Source organism: Oryctolagus cuniculus, chromosome 17 (genome assembly GCF_051225735.1).
Source record: "Oryctolagus cuniculus isolate XC-2025 breed Fujian yellow rabbit chromosome 17, ASM5122573v1, whole genome shotgun sequence".
NCBI lineage: Eukaryota > Metazoa > Chordata > Mammalia > Lagomorpha > Leporidae > Oryctolagus > Oryctolagus cuniculus.
This window is the reverse complement of record NC_142883.1, coordinates 48685935-48701405: the sequence shown is the minus strand read 5'-3', so window position 1 is coordinate 48701405 and position 15471 is coordinate 48685935. Positions and strand designations below refer to the sequence as shown.

The 15471-nt window shown below is 42.3% G+C and overlaps 1 protein-coding gene across 1 annotated transcript; it reads right to left on the bottom strand.

Moving 5' to 3' along the window:
* Positions 1-630: 630 nt before the first annotated feature.
* LOC138846352 (olfactory receptor 1E16-like) lies at positions 631-1578 on the bottom strand. The gene has a single exon (XM_070061793.1). The coding sequence runs from the start codon at positions 1576-1578 to the stop codon at positions 631-633; it is 948 nt and encodes a 315-aa protein (XP_069917894.1).
* Positions 1579-15471: the final 13893 nt, after the last annotated feature.

Genomic DNA, 15471 nt, shown 5'->3' with positions numbered 1-15471 from the left:
CCAGATAATATAATAAAGCATGTCTTTTCAAGCATTTGAAACTTAACCATTCTTTAAAATTTTGGTTAACGACAGTTAGACATATTTATGGTGTGATATGTACAGTGTTATATTTAAATGCATGTATACAATGCATAGTAATAAAATCAGGACAAATAATTTTTCCTGTCTTTACTTTATGATTAGAGCCTTGGAGCTCCTGTCTTCTGTTTACTAAAAAGGCATGAAAATGTTATTGTGAACTATGTAGGCACCCCCACTATGCTGTGTAGCACTAGTAGCTTGTGCCTTCTTACTCTTGATTTGAAAAACCCCTAACCCAACCTCTCTTACGTGGAAGTTAAAAAAACCCTCAATCTAAACATAGACTAGTAATCATTTTATTGTTTATATATGTATTCATGGAGTTATTTAAAGTAGTGGTTCTTAAACTATGCCTCTCCAAGGTCATCTGGGGAGGTCAGAGGAAGTATGGCCATGTCTCCAAGGTCAGACTCTCTTTTGAACTACAGGACAGGCATATTGTAGTACACCATTTTAACAGAGGTTCCTTGGTACAGTAAAAACTTGGAATAATATTTCAGCATCAATTAAGTATACGTAAAGGATAAAATTGTGTAAAAATACTTGTTACCATCCTAGAGAGAAGAGAGTCTTCTTTCCACAGTCAATTCTTCCCAGGGCTCCCTTTATGTCTTGGTTCCTCAGACTGTAGATGAAGGGGTTCAGCATGGGAGTCACCACAGTATACATCATAGCCATGACAGTCTCTTTCACAGTAGAATTATTGGCTGATGGGATTAGGTAGAGACCAATAACTGTCCCATAGAACAATGACACCACAGACAGGTGGGAGCCACAGGTGAAGAAGGCCTTATGGATGCCCCGTGCAGAAGGAACCTTGATAATGGAAGACACAATCCTTACATAGGACATTGTGATGAGTAGGAAGGGGATGACAAGAAATGTGCTTCCCATGACAAATATCACCAACTCATTGACATGGGTATCAGAGCAGGCCAACTTCAGAAGAGCAGACATATCACAGAAAAAGTGGGGGATCCTGTTGTCTGCACAGAAAGACAGCCTGGCCATGAGCAGGGTGTGCAGCAGGGCATGGAACGTGGTCAGCACCCAGGACAGCACCACCAGGCAGAAGCAGAGCTTGGGGCTCATGATGCTGGTGTAGTGCAGGGGGAAGCAGATGGCCACATAGCGGTCATAGGCCATGGCCACAAGGAGGAAGTTCTCCAGGTCTCCAAAAAACAGGAAGAAGTATATTTGGGCCAGGCATCCTGCATAGGGGATGGATGGGACTTGGCTCTGCATGATCTGCAGCAATTTGGGCATTGTGACAGAGGAGAAGCAGAGGTCAGAGAGGGACAAGTTGCTGAGAAACAAATACATGGGCGTGTGGAGATGGGAGTCCAGTCGAATGAGGATGATGATGAGGAGGTTCCCTATGACTGTGGTCAGGTACATGGCCAGGAACAGGACGTAGAAGAGGTTTTTGTGCTGTGGCTGGATGGGCAGGCCCAGGAGGAGGAACTCTGACACAGTGGTTTGGTTTCCTATCATGTTTGTTGCTAGTACCTTTAAGAGGAAATAACCATGTCCAACAAAACTTGAACTTACATTGATTATATTACTATGATACATTATCTGAAAAGATGTTTCCTTTCAGTCTCGTCACAATGAAAGTAATTGCTAAATTTCAAATTTCTGTAATTAGAATCTATATAATTATACATGCTGCCGAAGCGAGCACAGAATCTATATAATTATAAACAACCTATTTTCTTCACATCTCTTTAACATGTTAACTATATTCCATCATTTCTAAAACATACTTTTCTATTTGCTTCTGAGACATAAAATATGTTAGTTTTCCTTTTACCCACCTGGTTGGGCATCCTTGATAAGTGTAATTCACTCCTGCTCTGTCAGTACTTGTTTTTAAAAAAGATATTTATTTGATAGTCTGAGTTACAGAGGGTGGTAGAAGACAGAGACTTTCCAATTACTGGTTCATTCCTTAGATGGCTGCAATAGTCAGGGCTGAGCCAGACCAAAGTTAGGGCCAAGAGCTTTCTCTGGGTCTCCCACATGGGTGACAGGGGCCCAAACATTGGACCATCTTCTACTGCTTTCCCCAGGCCACTAACAGGGAGCTTGATTAGAAGTAGAGCACCTGGATATGGTGCCCATGCAAGATACCAGTATTATAGGCAGTGGCTTTACCTGCTACACCACAATGCCAGCACCCCTTTCAGTATCTTATATGTTGGTTTTCCTCAGGGCTTTTTGTAAACATCATTCTTTTATAATTCTATGTGAATTATATATCCCAAGAAATTGTATACCTCATGAAAAAGTCATCTACTCAATGTCTTAGGTTATCATTTAACTATCAGACTTAAATGTCTTTCTCATCCAGGTAATTCTGAATCCTATTGCTCAATAATTATCTTCTGTGGATGTGTCACAGGCATGTTAAGCACAACAGATCTCGAAGGAAACTCATGATCTCACCTTTCACTCTTCCACCCTCTTCCTCCTCCACTCTCTCATCTCATTCTACTTCTTACACCAGCACCACACTGCCAGATCAGGATGGCATGTTCTCTCCCCTGGACTGTTGAAATAGCCTCTGAATTAATCTCTTTGCCTTCCTGATCAATGCCCTTCTCCTTGAATGTTTCATTCATACAGTGGGGGGAACTCTAAGGTGAAAATCTGATCATTTCTTTTCTTACTAACATTTCTGTGAGTGCTCACTTCTCTTAAAGTCAAAGACCCTTTGAAGGATACAAATTATGTTTCATTGTGATACTTGTGCCTACCTCCATATTCTCATCTGGCTCCACAATGATTCTTTTTATTTTTTTAAGATTTATTTTATTTTAAAGACAGTTAAGAGGGAGGTAGAGCCAGAGAGAGGGAGAAAGGTCTTCCATCCACTGCTTCACTCCCCAGATGACCTCAACGGCCATAGCTGAGCTGATCTGAAGCCAGGAGCCAGGGGTTTCTTCTGCGTCTCCCATGTAAGTGCAGGGGCCCAAGCATTTGAGCCATCTTCTGCTACTTTCTCAGGCCGTAACAGAGAGCTGGATAGCAAGTGGGGCAACCAGGACTCGAATGGGCGCCCATATGGGATGCTGATAACACAGGCTGGGGCTTTAACCTGCTGCACTATAGCACCGGCCCCCACAATGACTCTTGCGTCCCACTCTAGAACAATGATGGACTTAAACATAATTTCTTACTTCCAAACCTTTGAACTCGCTTTTCCTTCCACCTAGCACCCTTTCCCCTCTGCTCCCGTTTAACCTGGCTTACCTGTACTTATTCATATATATTACATATCACTTGCTCAGCTAAACCTTCCTTGTGTTTCCAGACCTGATGCTATACTTTCACCCCAGCCTGTACTCACACTGTAACACTCAATACCCTAGATCATTAGTTTGCAGCCAGTCACCTCACCTTATACAGTGAACTCCATTCAGGTGAGGATCCTCTTGAGTTCAGCAGAGCCCACAATGGGTAAGGCACCTGAATATGATCCAGGTGTCATTAACATTTGTTAGCTGCCTGCCATTCCCCAGCTTAAAGACAGAACAACTCTATCAAGCTAGAATCATCACTCCCATAAAGTCCTGAGTTAAGATGCCCACATCCCTGATAGGAGTACCTGGGTTTGATTCCTAGGTCCAGATCCTGACTCCAGTTTCCTTCCAGTGCAGATGCTGGGAAGTAGCGACGATAATTCAAGTAATTGGGTTCCTGTAACCCACATGGGAGACCTGGCTTGTGTTCCCAGCTTCTGGCTTTGGGCTTGGTCATTGTGAGCATTTAGGGAGTGAATCAGCACCTGGGAGCATTCTCTGTCTCTGCCTTCCAAATAGAGAAATAAACTCTATAAGTGATTAAATATTACTTTACTAGGCCTTTTATTTATATTGAATTACAAATTGAGGGAGGCCTGTGCAAAATTTTTAAATGTACATAGATGATTCTAAAAGACAGGGCTTAAAACAGCTGCATTAAAGGGTGCTCACAGAGCAGTCATCCTATTGAAATGATATGACAGAGAAGGCATTGCACAACAATTATTAATGAACACTGTCACCAACAAAAATTATAACTGCAACATTAATAAAAAAGATTTCTACAGGGCAGTACAGTCTCGAGAGGCAGAGAGATGGAGAAGAGGAAAGATATACTGAAGAACTGTCCCACAAAGCATCATTACAAGCTGGGAAACCAAGACCTTAAGTTGGAAGGACACTAGGGCACCAGCTTATTCACCCTCCTGCCCAACTTACTCAGGGTGTCTGAGGGTGACTCCAGGGTCTTGACCCAAGATCCTGCTGCCCTTCATTCATACAGCCTCTGTAGTCATTACCTACGTCTGCATCACCCCTTCTTACATGTCTCGTTCTACCCATGCCTGAGCCTAAGGGGCTCTGCATCCCAGAGGAGTCCAGAACCTAGAGTAACTCATTAAAGACGAAGTAATTGCAGGACTTATTCAGGACAAAGGCTTTCAGAGTGGTGACTGATTATAGTCACCTGACTACTTTGGGAAAAGGTAAGGGTGAAGGGAAGTTCCTGGGTAGATGCTTAACCATTTCCTGTTAGAGAATAGAGAGTAGCCTGTGTGGCTGGAGCAAGTATTTTGGGAGGTGAAGAATGGTTGGAGAAGCCATAAAAGCAGGGAGGGCCAGCTTATGAATGTTCTAGATATCTTAGCCATGCAACAATTTAGGTTTTGTCCTGTGAACAATAAGCCATCTGTGGCCCTTGGGTTGAGTACCACCACAAAGGGCACTGATCCCTGGGTGTCAGTATTTCTCACTACAACCCAACTCCCTGTCAGTGGTGCTGCATGAGAGAAAAACCGCCTTTAACAAGAATCAGCCATCTATGGTCCAACCATATGCAGATATGTAAGAAGCACAGGAAGAAGAGAAAAGATGAACCTTCCCAGTAATATTCAGTTCTCCTTCAGGATGTGATTAAATGACAAATCCAGATTCCCACTCCATTTATCTACTTTCAGCTCCTTAGCTCCCCAGGAAAACTTTAACAACACCTACCACCACCAGCATCCCTATCACTCTCTAAATATCTCCCATTAGTCCCTGATCCCAAGTTCTTCCTGTGCCTGCCGTTGATCAGGAGCCCATGTGTGACATTTGTAATTACTTTTTTCAGTACCCACTCCATGTACACCTTCCCAGTGTCCAATATCAGCTGGATGAGGATCTTTATGTAGTGGTAGAATGAAAATGTTATTCCTAGTAAGTGTATCTTTATTGGATTTCATGGTTATTTTTACAGTTTTCACCAATTTTTTTAATGGACATGGAATACTAAGTAGTATCTAAAAAATTCCCCAGGATTTCAGACATGGTCCTCCCTGTTCTTGTAGGTACAGCAGCTCAATTTCTCCTTGGTAATTAACATCAGTTATCTCAGGCAGAATGGAAATGCTGCTTTTGAATATTGTTTTATAAAAGACCTCCAAAGGGGCTGGCATTATAGCATAGCATGTTAGCCTCTGCCTGAGATGCTGGAATCCATATGGATGTTGGTTCGAGTCCTGGTTGCTCTACTTCCAATACAGCTCACTGCTAATACTCCTGAGAAGGCAGTGGAAGGTGGTCCAAGTGTTTGGGCCCTTGAACCCATGTGGGAGCCTGGAAGAAATTTCAGGCTCCTGGCTTTGGCCTGGCCAAGCCCTAGCCATTACAACCATTTGGAGAATGAACCAGCTGATGGAAGATCTTTTTCTCTCTATCTTTCATCTTTCTGTAACTCTGCCTTTCAAATAAATAAGCAATAATTCTTTTTTAAAAAGGCCCCCCATGATTTATCCAAGGTATGCAGAGATGGTTCAACGTTTGCAAATCAATCAATGTGATACACCACATTAACAGACTGCAGAAGAAAAACCATATGATTATCTCAATAGATGCAGAGAAAGCATTTGATAAAATACAATACCCTTTCATGATAAAACTCTAAGCAAATTGGGTATAGAAGGAACATTCCTCAACACAATCAAAGCAATTTATGAAAAACCCACGGCCAGCATCCTATTGAATGGGGAAAAGTTGGAAGCATTTCCACTGAGATCTGGTCCCAGACAGGGATGCCCATTCTCACCACTGCTATTCAATATAGTACTGGAAGTTTTAGCCAGAGCCATTAGGCAAGAAAAAGAAATTAAAGGGATACAAATTGGGAAAGAAGAAGTCAAACTATCCTTCTTTGCAGATGATATGATTCTTTATTTAGGGTATCCAGTGAACTCTATTAGGAGACTATTGGAACTCATAGAAGAGTTTGGCAAAGTAGCAGGATATACACAGGCAATGCCATGGCTGAGAAAGAACTTCTAAGATCAACCCAATTCACAATAGCCAGAAAAACAATGAAATACCTTGGAATAAACTTAACCAAGGACATCAAAGATCTCTATGATGAGAAGTACAAAATCTTAAAGAAATAGAAGAGGATACCAAAAAATGGAAAAATCTTCCATGCTCATGGATTGGAAGAATCAATATCATCAAAATGTCCATTCTCCCAAAAGCAATTTATAGACTCTGTGAAATACCAATCAAAATACCAAAGACATTCTTCTCAGATCTGGAAAAAATGATGCTGAAATTCATATGGAGGCACAGGAGACCTTGAATAGCTAAAGCAATCTTGTACAACAAAAACAAAGCTGGAGGCATCACATTACCAGATTTCAGGGCATACTACAGGGCTTTTATAATCAAAACAGCATGGTACTGGTACAGAAACAGATGGATGGACCAATGGAACAGAATAGAAACACCAGAAATCAACCCAAACATCTACAGCCAACTTATATTTGATCAAGGATCTAAAACCAATTCCTGGAGCAAGGACAGTCTATTCAACAAATGGTGCTGGAAAACTGGATTTCCACGTGCAGAAGCATGAAGCAAGACCCCTATCTTTCACCTTACACAAAAATCCACTCAACATGGATTAAAGACTTAAATCTACGACCCAACACCATCAAATTATTAGAGAACATTGGAGAAACCCTGCAAGATATAGGCAAGGCAAGGACTTCTTGGAAAAGAACCTGGAGGCCACAGGCAGTCAAAGCCAAAATTAACAATTGGGATTACATCAGATTGAGAAGTTTCTGTACTTCAAAAGAAACAGTCAGGAAAGTGAAGAGGCAACTGACAGATGGGAAAAAATATTTGCAAACTATGCAACAGATAAAGGGTTAATAACCTGAATCTACAAAGAGATCAAGAAACTCCACAACAACAAAACAAAAAACCCACTTAAGAGATGGGCCAAGGACCTCAACAGACATTTTTCAAAGGAGGAAATCCGAATGGCCAACAGACACATGAAAAAATGTTCAGGATCACTAGCCATCCGGGAAATGCAAATCAAAACCACAGTGAGGTTTCACCTCACCCCGGTTAGAATGGCTCACATTCAGAAATCTACCAACAACAGATGCTGGCGAGGATATGGGGGAAAAGGGACACTAACCCACTGTTTGTGGGAATGCAAACTGGTAAAGGCACTATGGAAGTCTGTTTGGAGATTCCTCAGAAACCTGAATATAACCCTACCATACATCCCAGCCATCCCACTCCTTGGAATTTACCCAAAGGAAATTAAATTGGCAAATAAAAGAGTTGCCTGCACCCCAGTGTTTATTGCAGCTCAATTCATAATAGCTAAGCCATGGAATCAACCTAAATGCCATCAACAGTAGACTGGATAAAGAAATTATGGGATATGTACTCTACAGAATACTATACAGCAGGAAAAAACAATGAAATCCGGTCATCTGCAACAAAATGGAAGAATCTGGAAAATATCATGCCGAGTGAAATAAGCCAGTCCCAAAGGGACAAATATCATATGTTCTCCCTGATCAGTGACAACTGACTGTGCACCTAAAATGAAACCTGTTGAAGTGAAATGGACACTATGAGAAACAATGACTTGATCATCCCTTGTCCTGAATGTCAAGGAACAAGTTACTACTTTATTCCTTTTAGTATTTTTTTGTTCTACTTAATACCATTGGTTGAACTCTTTAATTAACACACAATTATTCTTAGGTGTTTAAATTTAACTGAAAAGTGTTCTTGTTAAATATAAGTTAGAAACGTGCCAGAGGATTCCAATCTAGTCCCATCAGGGTGGCATGTACCAATGCCATCTCACTAGTCAAAGTGATCAGTTTCAGTTCATAATTGATCATAATGATAGGCTTAAGCGTCAAAGGGATCACATAAAAAGACTAGTGTCTGCTACTACTAACTGATAGAATTAAAAAGGAGAGAACAATCCAACATGGGAAGCAGGATACATAGCAGACTCACAGAATGGCAGATGTCTTAAACAGCACTCTGGCCTCAGAATCAGCCCTTAAGGCATTTGGATCTGTCTAAAAAGCCCATGAGAGTATATAAGGCATTTCACCACAGTGACAACCTCATGGAATTGTTCTATTCTTAATGGGAATGTAGGTGGTCTTAAGGTTGGGGCTATTATGACTGTTACTGGTATATAGGTTCTGGAATTTGTCATTGATATATACTTATGAATTGGGAGTATATCCATAAAAATGGAATTGTTGGTATGTAGGCTTATCTATTCTGCTTAAGTAGCTACTACCAAACAGTTGTCTAAAATGTTTGTACCAATTTTAACACCTTCACCAGGATATGAGATTTTGGTTTTTTATATATTCTTGCTAAAGTTTGGTATTTCCTGTCATTTTTAAAACTTCAAAATTTTTATTTTAAAGTCACAGAGACACAAATGTTCCTTGTGCTTGTTCTCTTCCCAAATATCCACCAAATCCAAGCTGGGCCAAGCCAAAGCCAAGAGGCTAAAACTGAATCTGTGCCTCTCTCATGGGTAGCAGGGACCCAAGTACTTGAGCCGTTATCTGCTATCTCCCAGGGTGCACATTAACAAGAAGCTGAACTGGGAGTGGAGCTGGGACGTGAACTCTGATATGGGAGGCAAGCAGTGTCCTGACCACTGTGCTCCATGTCCATGCTTCTTGCCATTTTAACTTTGTTTTTAATTTAATTTTTAAGATATTATTTGGAAGGCAGAATGACCAAAAGAAGCAGGGGAAAGAAGGAGGGGCATCTTGCATCTGCTGACTCACCTCAAAGAGCCAGGGATGGACCATACCAAAGCCAGGAGCCTGTAACCCCAGCCAGGTCTCCCCTGGGTAACCCAAGTACTTGAGCCAGCTTCAGCTTCCTAGGGTGCGCATTAGAATGTTGGCTCTGAAGCGCACTCAGGACTCAAAGCCAGGTGCTCTTACATGGAATGTGGGTTTCCCAATCCCCTGTCCCATGGCATTTCTGTTTATATTTCTTATTGGTGTATGGTGGTACCAGGTAGTGACTTCACTTGAATTTTCACGATTACCAAGAACACTGAACATGTTCCCCATATTTGCTCATTGAACAATAGGCTTTTTTTGAAGTTTCTGTTGGAAAGATTTGCCTGTACTGTATTAGATGTTCTTTAACTGTTCTTTGCACTAAATACAATCCTATCTCTTCGTGTAAAAAAAAAATGACCTAAATGAAAGATCTCTGTGAGGACCCAGTGGAAAGAACAGGCCATCAAAGAAGGATGTACCTTTCTCTGAAGGGAGGAGAGAACTTCCACTTTGACTATCTTGTCTAAATAAGATCGAAGTTGGTGACCTCAAGAGGCTTCCATAGCCTTGGCAGCTCATGACAAAAGCCTAGGGTGATTACTGATGCCATAAACAAGAGTTCAGTTTGTTAAGTCAACAACAGGAGTCACTGTGCACTTACTCCCCATGTAGGATCTCTGTCCTTAATGTGTTGTACTGTGAATTAACGGTATAACTAGTACTCAAACAGTACTTTATACTCTGTGTTTCTGTGTAGGTGCAAACTGTTGAAATCCTTACTTAGTATATACTAAGTTGATCTTCTGTATATAAAGATAATTGAAAATGAATCTTGATGAAGAATAGGATGGGAGAGGGAGTGGGAGATGGGATGGTTGTGGGTGGGAGGGTGGTTATGGGGGGAAAAAGCTGCTATAATCCGAAAGTTGTACTTTTGAAATTTATATTTATTAAATAAAAGTTTAAAAAAATTTAATATATGTAAGATATAAAAAAAAAAAGTTTACATAAAAAAGGCCCCATAATGTCTGAAAGGTGGACTCAAATTCCAATTCAGTGAAACTGTCATTATCCCTCCCCATGCAGAAAATGCATCCCTTGAGAACTGCATGCTTCTAGGGCACTGTTTTAGCTTCCCTTAGTCTCATTTCTTATACAGTCACAGCTGCAGCAAGCAGTTGTGCACCACGTTCAGCTGGCTTTAGCGGATGCAACTGGAAAGTAACTTAGCTCAGCCCTGCTCCACGTTTCCTGCTTCTCCTCTCGGGTCTTTGGCTTCACAGAGTAGGGGGATGTGATGGGGAATATTCTTGCCATTCATACAGACATTAAGGTCTGTGATCCATTTTCTATTCATTATTGTAAAGAATGTGAGGTATGTATTGAAGCTATTTCTTTGCCTATAGAAATTCATTTTCCCAGCATCATTTGTTGAAAAGGGTACATTCCATTGAATTTCCTTTTCTGCATCTTTGGAAGGTGCAAATCAACAGAAGATACATGGGTATATCAGTATCTGCTGTCTCCATTCTCTTATACACACTCAGTACTGATGCATATTACTATCCTTTCTTTGACACTACACTTTCCTATGAATTGTAATTTAATAATCTGGAAACTAGACATGGTGACTCCTTCTATTTTTTCTCTTTGAAAATAAATTTTACTTTTTAGTTTCTTTACCTTTAGTTATAACTTTTACAACCAGATCATCAATCTGTGCATGAAAATTCCTGCTAAAATGTTTTATTGGCATTTTGACTCACTAGAACAGTTCAGAGTAGCCAATATTATGCAAATATTGAATCTTCCAATACTTGCTCATGGTATAGCTATTAATTGCTTTACATTGTCTGTGACTTTTTAAGTTTTTGTTTATTTGAGAGAAAGAGAGAGAAAGGTCTTCCATCCATTGGCTCACTCCCCAGTGGCCACAATGGTTGGCGCTGGGCCAGTTTGAAAGCAGGAGCTAGGAGCTTCGTCCAGGTCTCCTACAGTGGGTGCAGAGGCCCAAACACTGGGGCCATCCTCTACTGCTTTCCCAGGTCACAACAGAGAGGTGGATCAGAAGTAGAGTAGCCAGGACTCAAACCGATGCCCATATGGGATGCTGGCATCACTGGTGGAGGTTTAGCCTACTATGCCACAGCACCAGCCTTGACTTTTGTTTTTACAGATTTAATAAATTTATCCTTCCAGTTCCTAATTGCAGCACCAAATATTTCTCAAAATAGCAAAGGTCCAGTGCTGTGGCGTAGCGTGTAAAGCTGCTGCCTGCAGTGCCGGCATCCCATATAGGTGCTGGTTCGACTCCAGGCTGCTCCACTTCCAATCCAGCTCTCTGCTTTGGCCCAGGAAAGCAGCAGAAGATGGCCTAAATCCATGGGCCTCTCCACCCACGTGGGAGACTAGGAAGAAGCTCCTGGTTCCTGGCTTTGGATTGGCACAGCTCCAGCCATTTTGGCCATCTGGGAAGTAAACCAGTGGATGGAAGACCTCTCTCTCTCTCTCTGCCTCTGCCTCTCTGTAACTCTGATTTCAATAAATAAATAAATACTTTTTAACAATAGCAGACAGGGACCTGCGCCATGGCATAGTAGGTTAATCCTCCACCTGTGGCACCGGCATCCCATATGGGTGCTGGTTCTAGTCCTGGCTGCTCCTCTTCCAATCCAGCTCTCTGCTGTGGCCTGGTAAAGCAGTGGAGGATGGCCCAAGTCCTTGGGCCCCTGAACTCATATGGGAGACCAGGGGGAAGAACCTGGCTCTTGGCTTCGGATTGGCACAGCTCCAGCCATTGCAGCCATTTGGGGAATGAGCCAACAGACAGAAGACATTTCTCTCCATTTCTCCTTCTCACTGTCTGTAGCTCTACCTCACAAATAAATAAATAAAATCTTGAAAAAAAATAGCAGAAAGAATCAGTAGTGACTAACAAGTACTGTGAGTCTTCTGTGTTGTGCTGGCACTTGCCTATAACTGGCACTTCCCCACATCTGGGGAACTTTAATGTAACAGTGAAAAAAGTTTTATCCACTTCAAGGGGAGGAAAAAACCCACTCCTCAGAAATCCACAGATCTGGCTGTGGGGTTTTCTTCCTCCCCTCCCATCTCTAAGGCTAGTTGTCCGTTTATCCCAGTGGAGCGGGACAGACAAAACCTACCCTGAGTTACAGGAAACAAAATAGTAATCGTTATAAAGGGAGTGACCAGGAACAACTGAGGTTTTCCTTTATCTCCCACATCCAGTGCATGTGTTTCACAGAAAAACAACAACAACAAATGCACAAAACACAACCACTAGAATTGCAAAACCCATTCATCCAAGAGTGGTAGAAGGCAGGAAGGAGAGGTGGGAGGGCCAGAGGCACAGGGAGGAAATGAAATATTCCAATCAGTCCAGATCCAGGGGCTGGCGAATGCTAGAAAACAGCTGCAGAGGAACCTGGGGTCCTTTCAGACTCATGGAGGTATTAACAATCCACGCACTTGTGTTAAGAAGATTCTGCCTTATGTGCACCAGAGGCAGACAATCCAGTTCCTCAGAGAGAAGGGGACGTGCAGAGGGCCCTTGGGAAAATGGGTGTGTGTTTCCGTCTTGACTTAATGAAGAATCGGGCGGGATCTTGGCGAGTTCATCTCTTATTTCTGTCCTTTCTGTAGATATGCATGTGGTTGGGCCACAGAAGTCTGACTCCTGTTAGTGGCAGGTTTACCTCGCCTGTGCTGTGTTTTTGGGGAATTGAGTTTTACTGAGAGATTGCCTCCTGGAAATCTTTCCAAAGTATGTGTCTTTCAGGGTGGTATTTGGCTTAAAGCCCACTGAAAGCTTCTTGTGTAAACTCTGACACTCTTGAGATATTTTAGAACATTCTCAGTCTGATTAACTTTGTGGCTTCTCCAACCATTTTTCTTCACCCATAAAATGTAGGCTGCAGCCACGCGGGACTAGCCTCCAGGTGTAAACAGGAAATGATCAAGCATCCATGACAAGTTTCTCCCCACCCCACCTTCTTCCAAGTAGTCAGGTGCGACCAGTGGCTGTAATCAGTTTCCCCTGAAGGACTCAGACTATCTGTCCCAGAGAGGTCCCAGGCAGCTCCTTTGTCTTTAATGAATTCCTCCTGGATCTGGACTCCTCCAGGATGCAAGTCCCCTTAGGCCTAAGATGAGTGGAACGAGAGATGTAAGAGGATGGTGCAGACATTGGTGGTGACCACAGAGGCTGTCACATCACATGCCCATAATGAATAAAGTAGAGTAGAATTATGGATCAGGCCCTGGAGTCCCCCTCAAACAGCCTGGGTAAGTTGGGCAGGAGGGGGAATGGGCCTTAGTGTCCATCCAACCTGTGGGTTTTGGTTTTCCGAGTTGTATGATCTGCTGGATAGTTCTTTAGATATGATTAGCTTTCCTCTGCTCCACTTCTCTGACTGCCAAGACTTCCCAGCAATCTGGAAGTATTTTGACTAAGGTCGGCCAGTTACACTGTTTTAGAGATAGCATCCTACGTAAAACTTACTGTGCAATGTGTTCTTACAGGATTGCATCATTTCAGTGCAACGATGGTTCTGTGAGGTAGGCTTCAATGCAGTAGCTATTAAGTCTTGTTTTATTTAAAAATAATCTATAGTTTTAAGAAACATTGAACAGACTTCCATTCAGAAATTGTAGTTAAACTGCTCTGGGGAAAACGCAGTATTGTAATTTAAAGGCAATGTATGACCTTACTCCTCAAGTGCAGTCCGTGGACCGCAGCATTGCCATCATCTGGGTCTTCACTTAAAATCTGCAATCGGTTCACTAGGCTAATCCTCCGCCTAGCGGCGCCGGCACACCGGCTTCTAGTCCCGGTCGGGGTGCCGGATTCTTTCCCGGTTGCCCCTCTTCCAGGCCAGCCCTCTGCTGTGGCCAGGCAGTGCAGTGGAGGATGGCCCAAGTGCTTGGGCCCTGCACCCCATGGGAGACCAGGAGAAGCACCTGGCTCCTGGCTCCTGCCATCGGATCAGCGCGGTGTGCCGGCCGCAGCGCGCCGGCCGCGGCGGCCATTGGAGGGTGAACCAACGGCAAAGGAAGACCTTTCTCTCTGTCTCTCTCTCTCACTGTCCACTCTGCCTGTCAAAAAATAAAAATAAAAAAAAAATCTGCAATCTGAACTAGAGAATGAGAATCAGCATTGTTACAGAATGCCTGGCGGGTTTTCACAGACATTACACTTTAGAAGTTCTATCCTAGGTTATTCTTTTGTCCAGTGTAGGAGAGGAAGGTAGTGAAGCTAATTTCACCATCAGTGGTAGCACCTGCAAGGGATATCTCTGGTCTGTGATTCCTAGTTAGACTTTTGACACCAGGTTGGGTCTGACTACTTTACTCAGTTACTTTTGAGAAAACTGGTGAATGATTTCCCCTAATGTTTCTTCCCAGTGTAGTTCCATAACATAATGTCCAACTGTAAAACTGTCAGTGCAGCTTAAGGACTGTCAGGAGGATGAAGATCCCAGCAGGTGAGACCAGTTACATATTTTCATTGAAGGATATTCCAACATCTCTTAATGATCCTCCTCTGATTTCTCAGTCAGCTTTGATACAAAAAGGGCAGTATTTAAGTCAGCATTCTCCAGAAGTCAGAACCATATCATATAGATGGGTGATTGATAGATAGATAGAGATAGGTAGGTAGATAGATAATAGATGATAGAACAAGAGCAAGTGGGGGAGATTTATGCACAGGAATTCTATCTCATGCAGTTGTTGGAACTGCAAAGTCTAGAATATGCAGGGCAGGTCAGGAGGCTGGAAATCCAGGGAAAAGTTGACGTTACAGCCTTAGTCTTGCATCCAAAGGCAGTCTGGAGGCAGAATTCTTTGTTCTTCAAGGGACCTCTGCTTTTTCTCCTTAGGCTTTCAACATATTCTATGAGGTTCACCACATTATGTATGCTAATATGCTTTACTCAGTCTGCTCATTTAAATGTTTACCATGTTTCAAAATACCTTCATAGTAACATCTGGACTGGTATTTGTCTAAAACAAGGTACAAGGACCTACCCATATTGATACATTAAATTAACCATTACAATGGGCTTTGGACATCTTAGATAGAACTCAGTTTAGAGCTTGAGGGTAGAAATGATCATTTATCTTTCTGTTTCTCCAATAATTTCTAAAATTACCATATTTATTTTAAAAACTATTTACTTATTTCAAAGGCAAAGTGTCTCTCTCTCACACACACAGAGAGAGAGAGAGAGAGAGAGAGA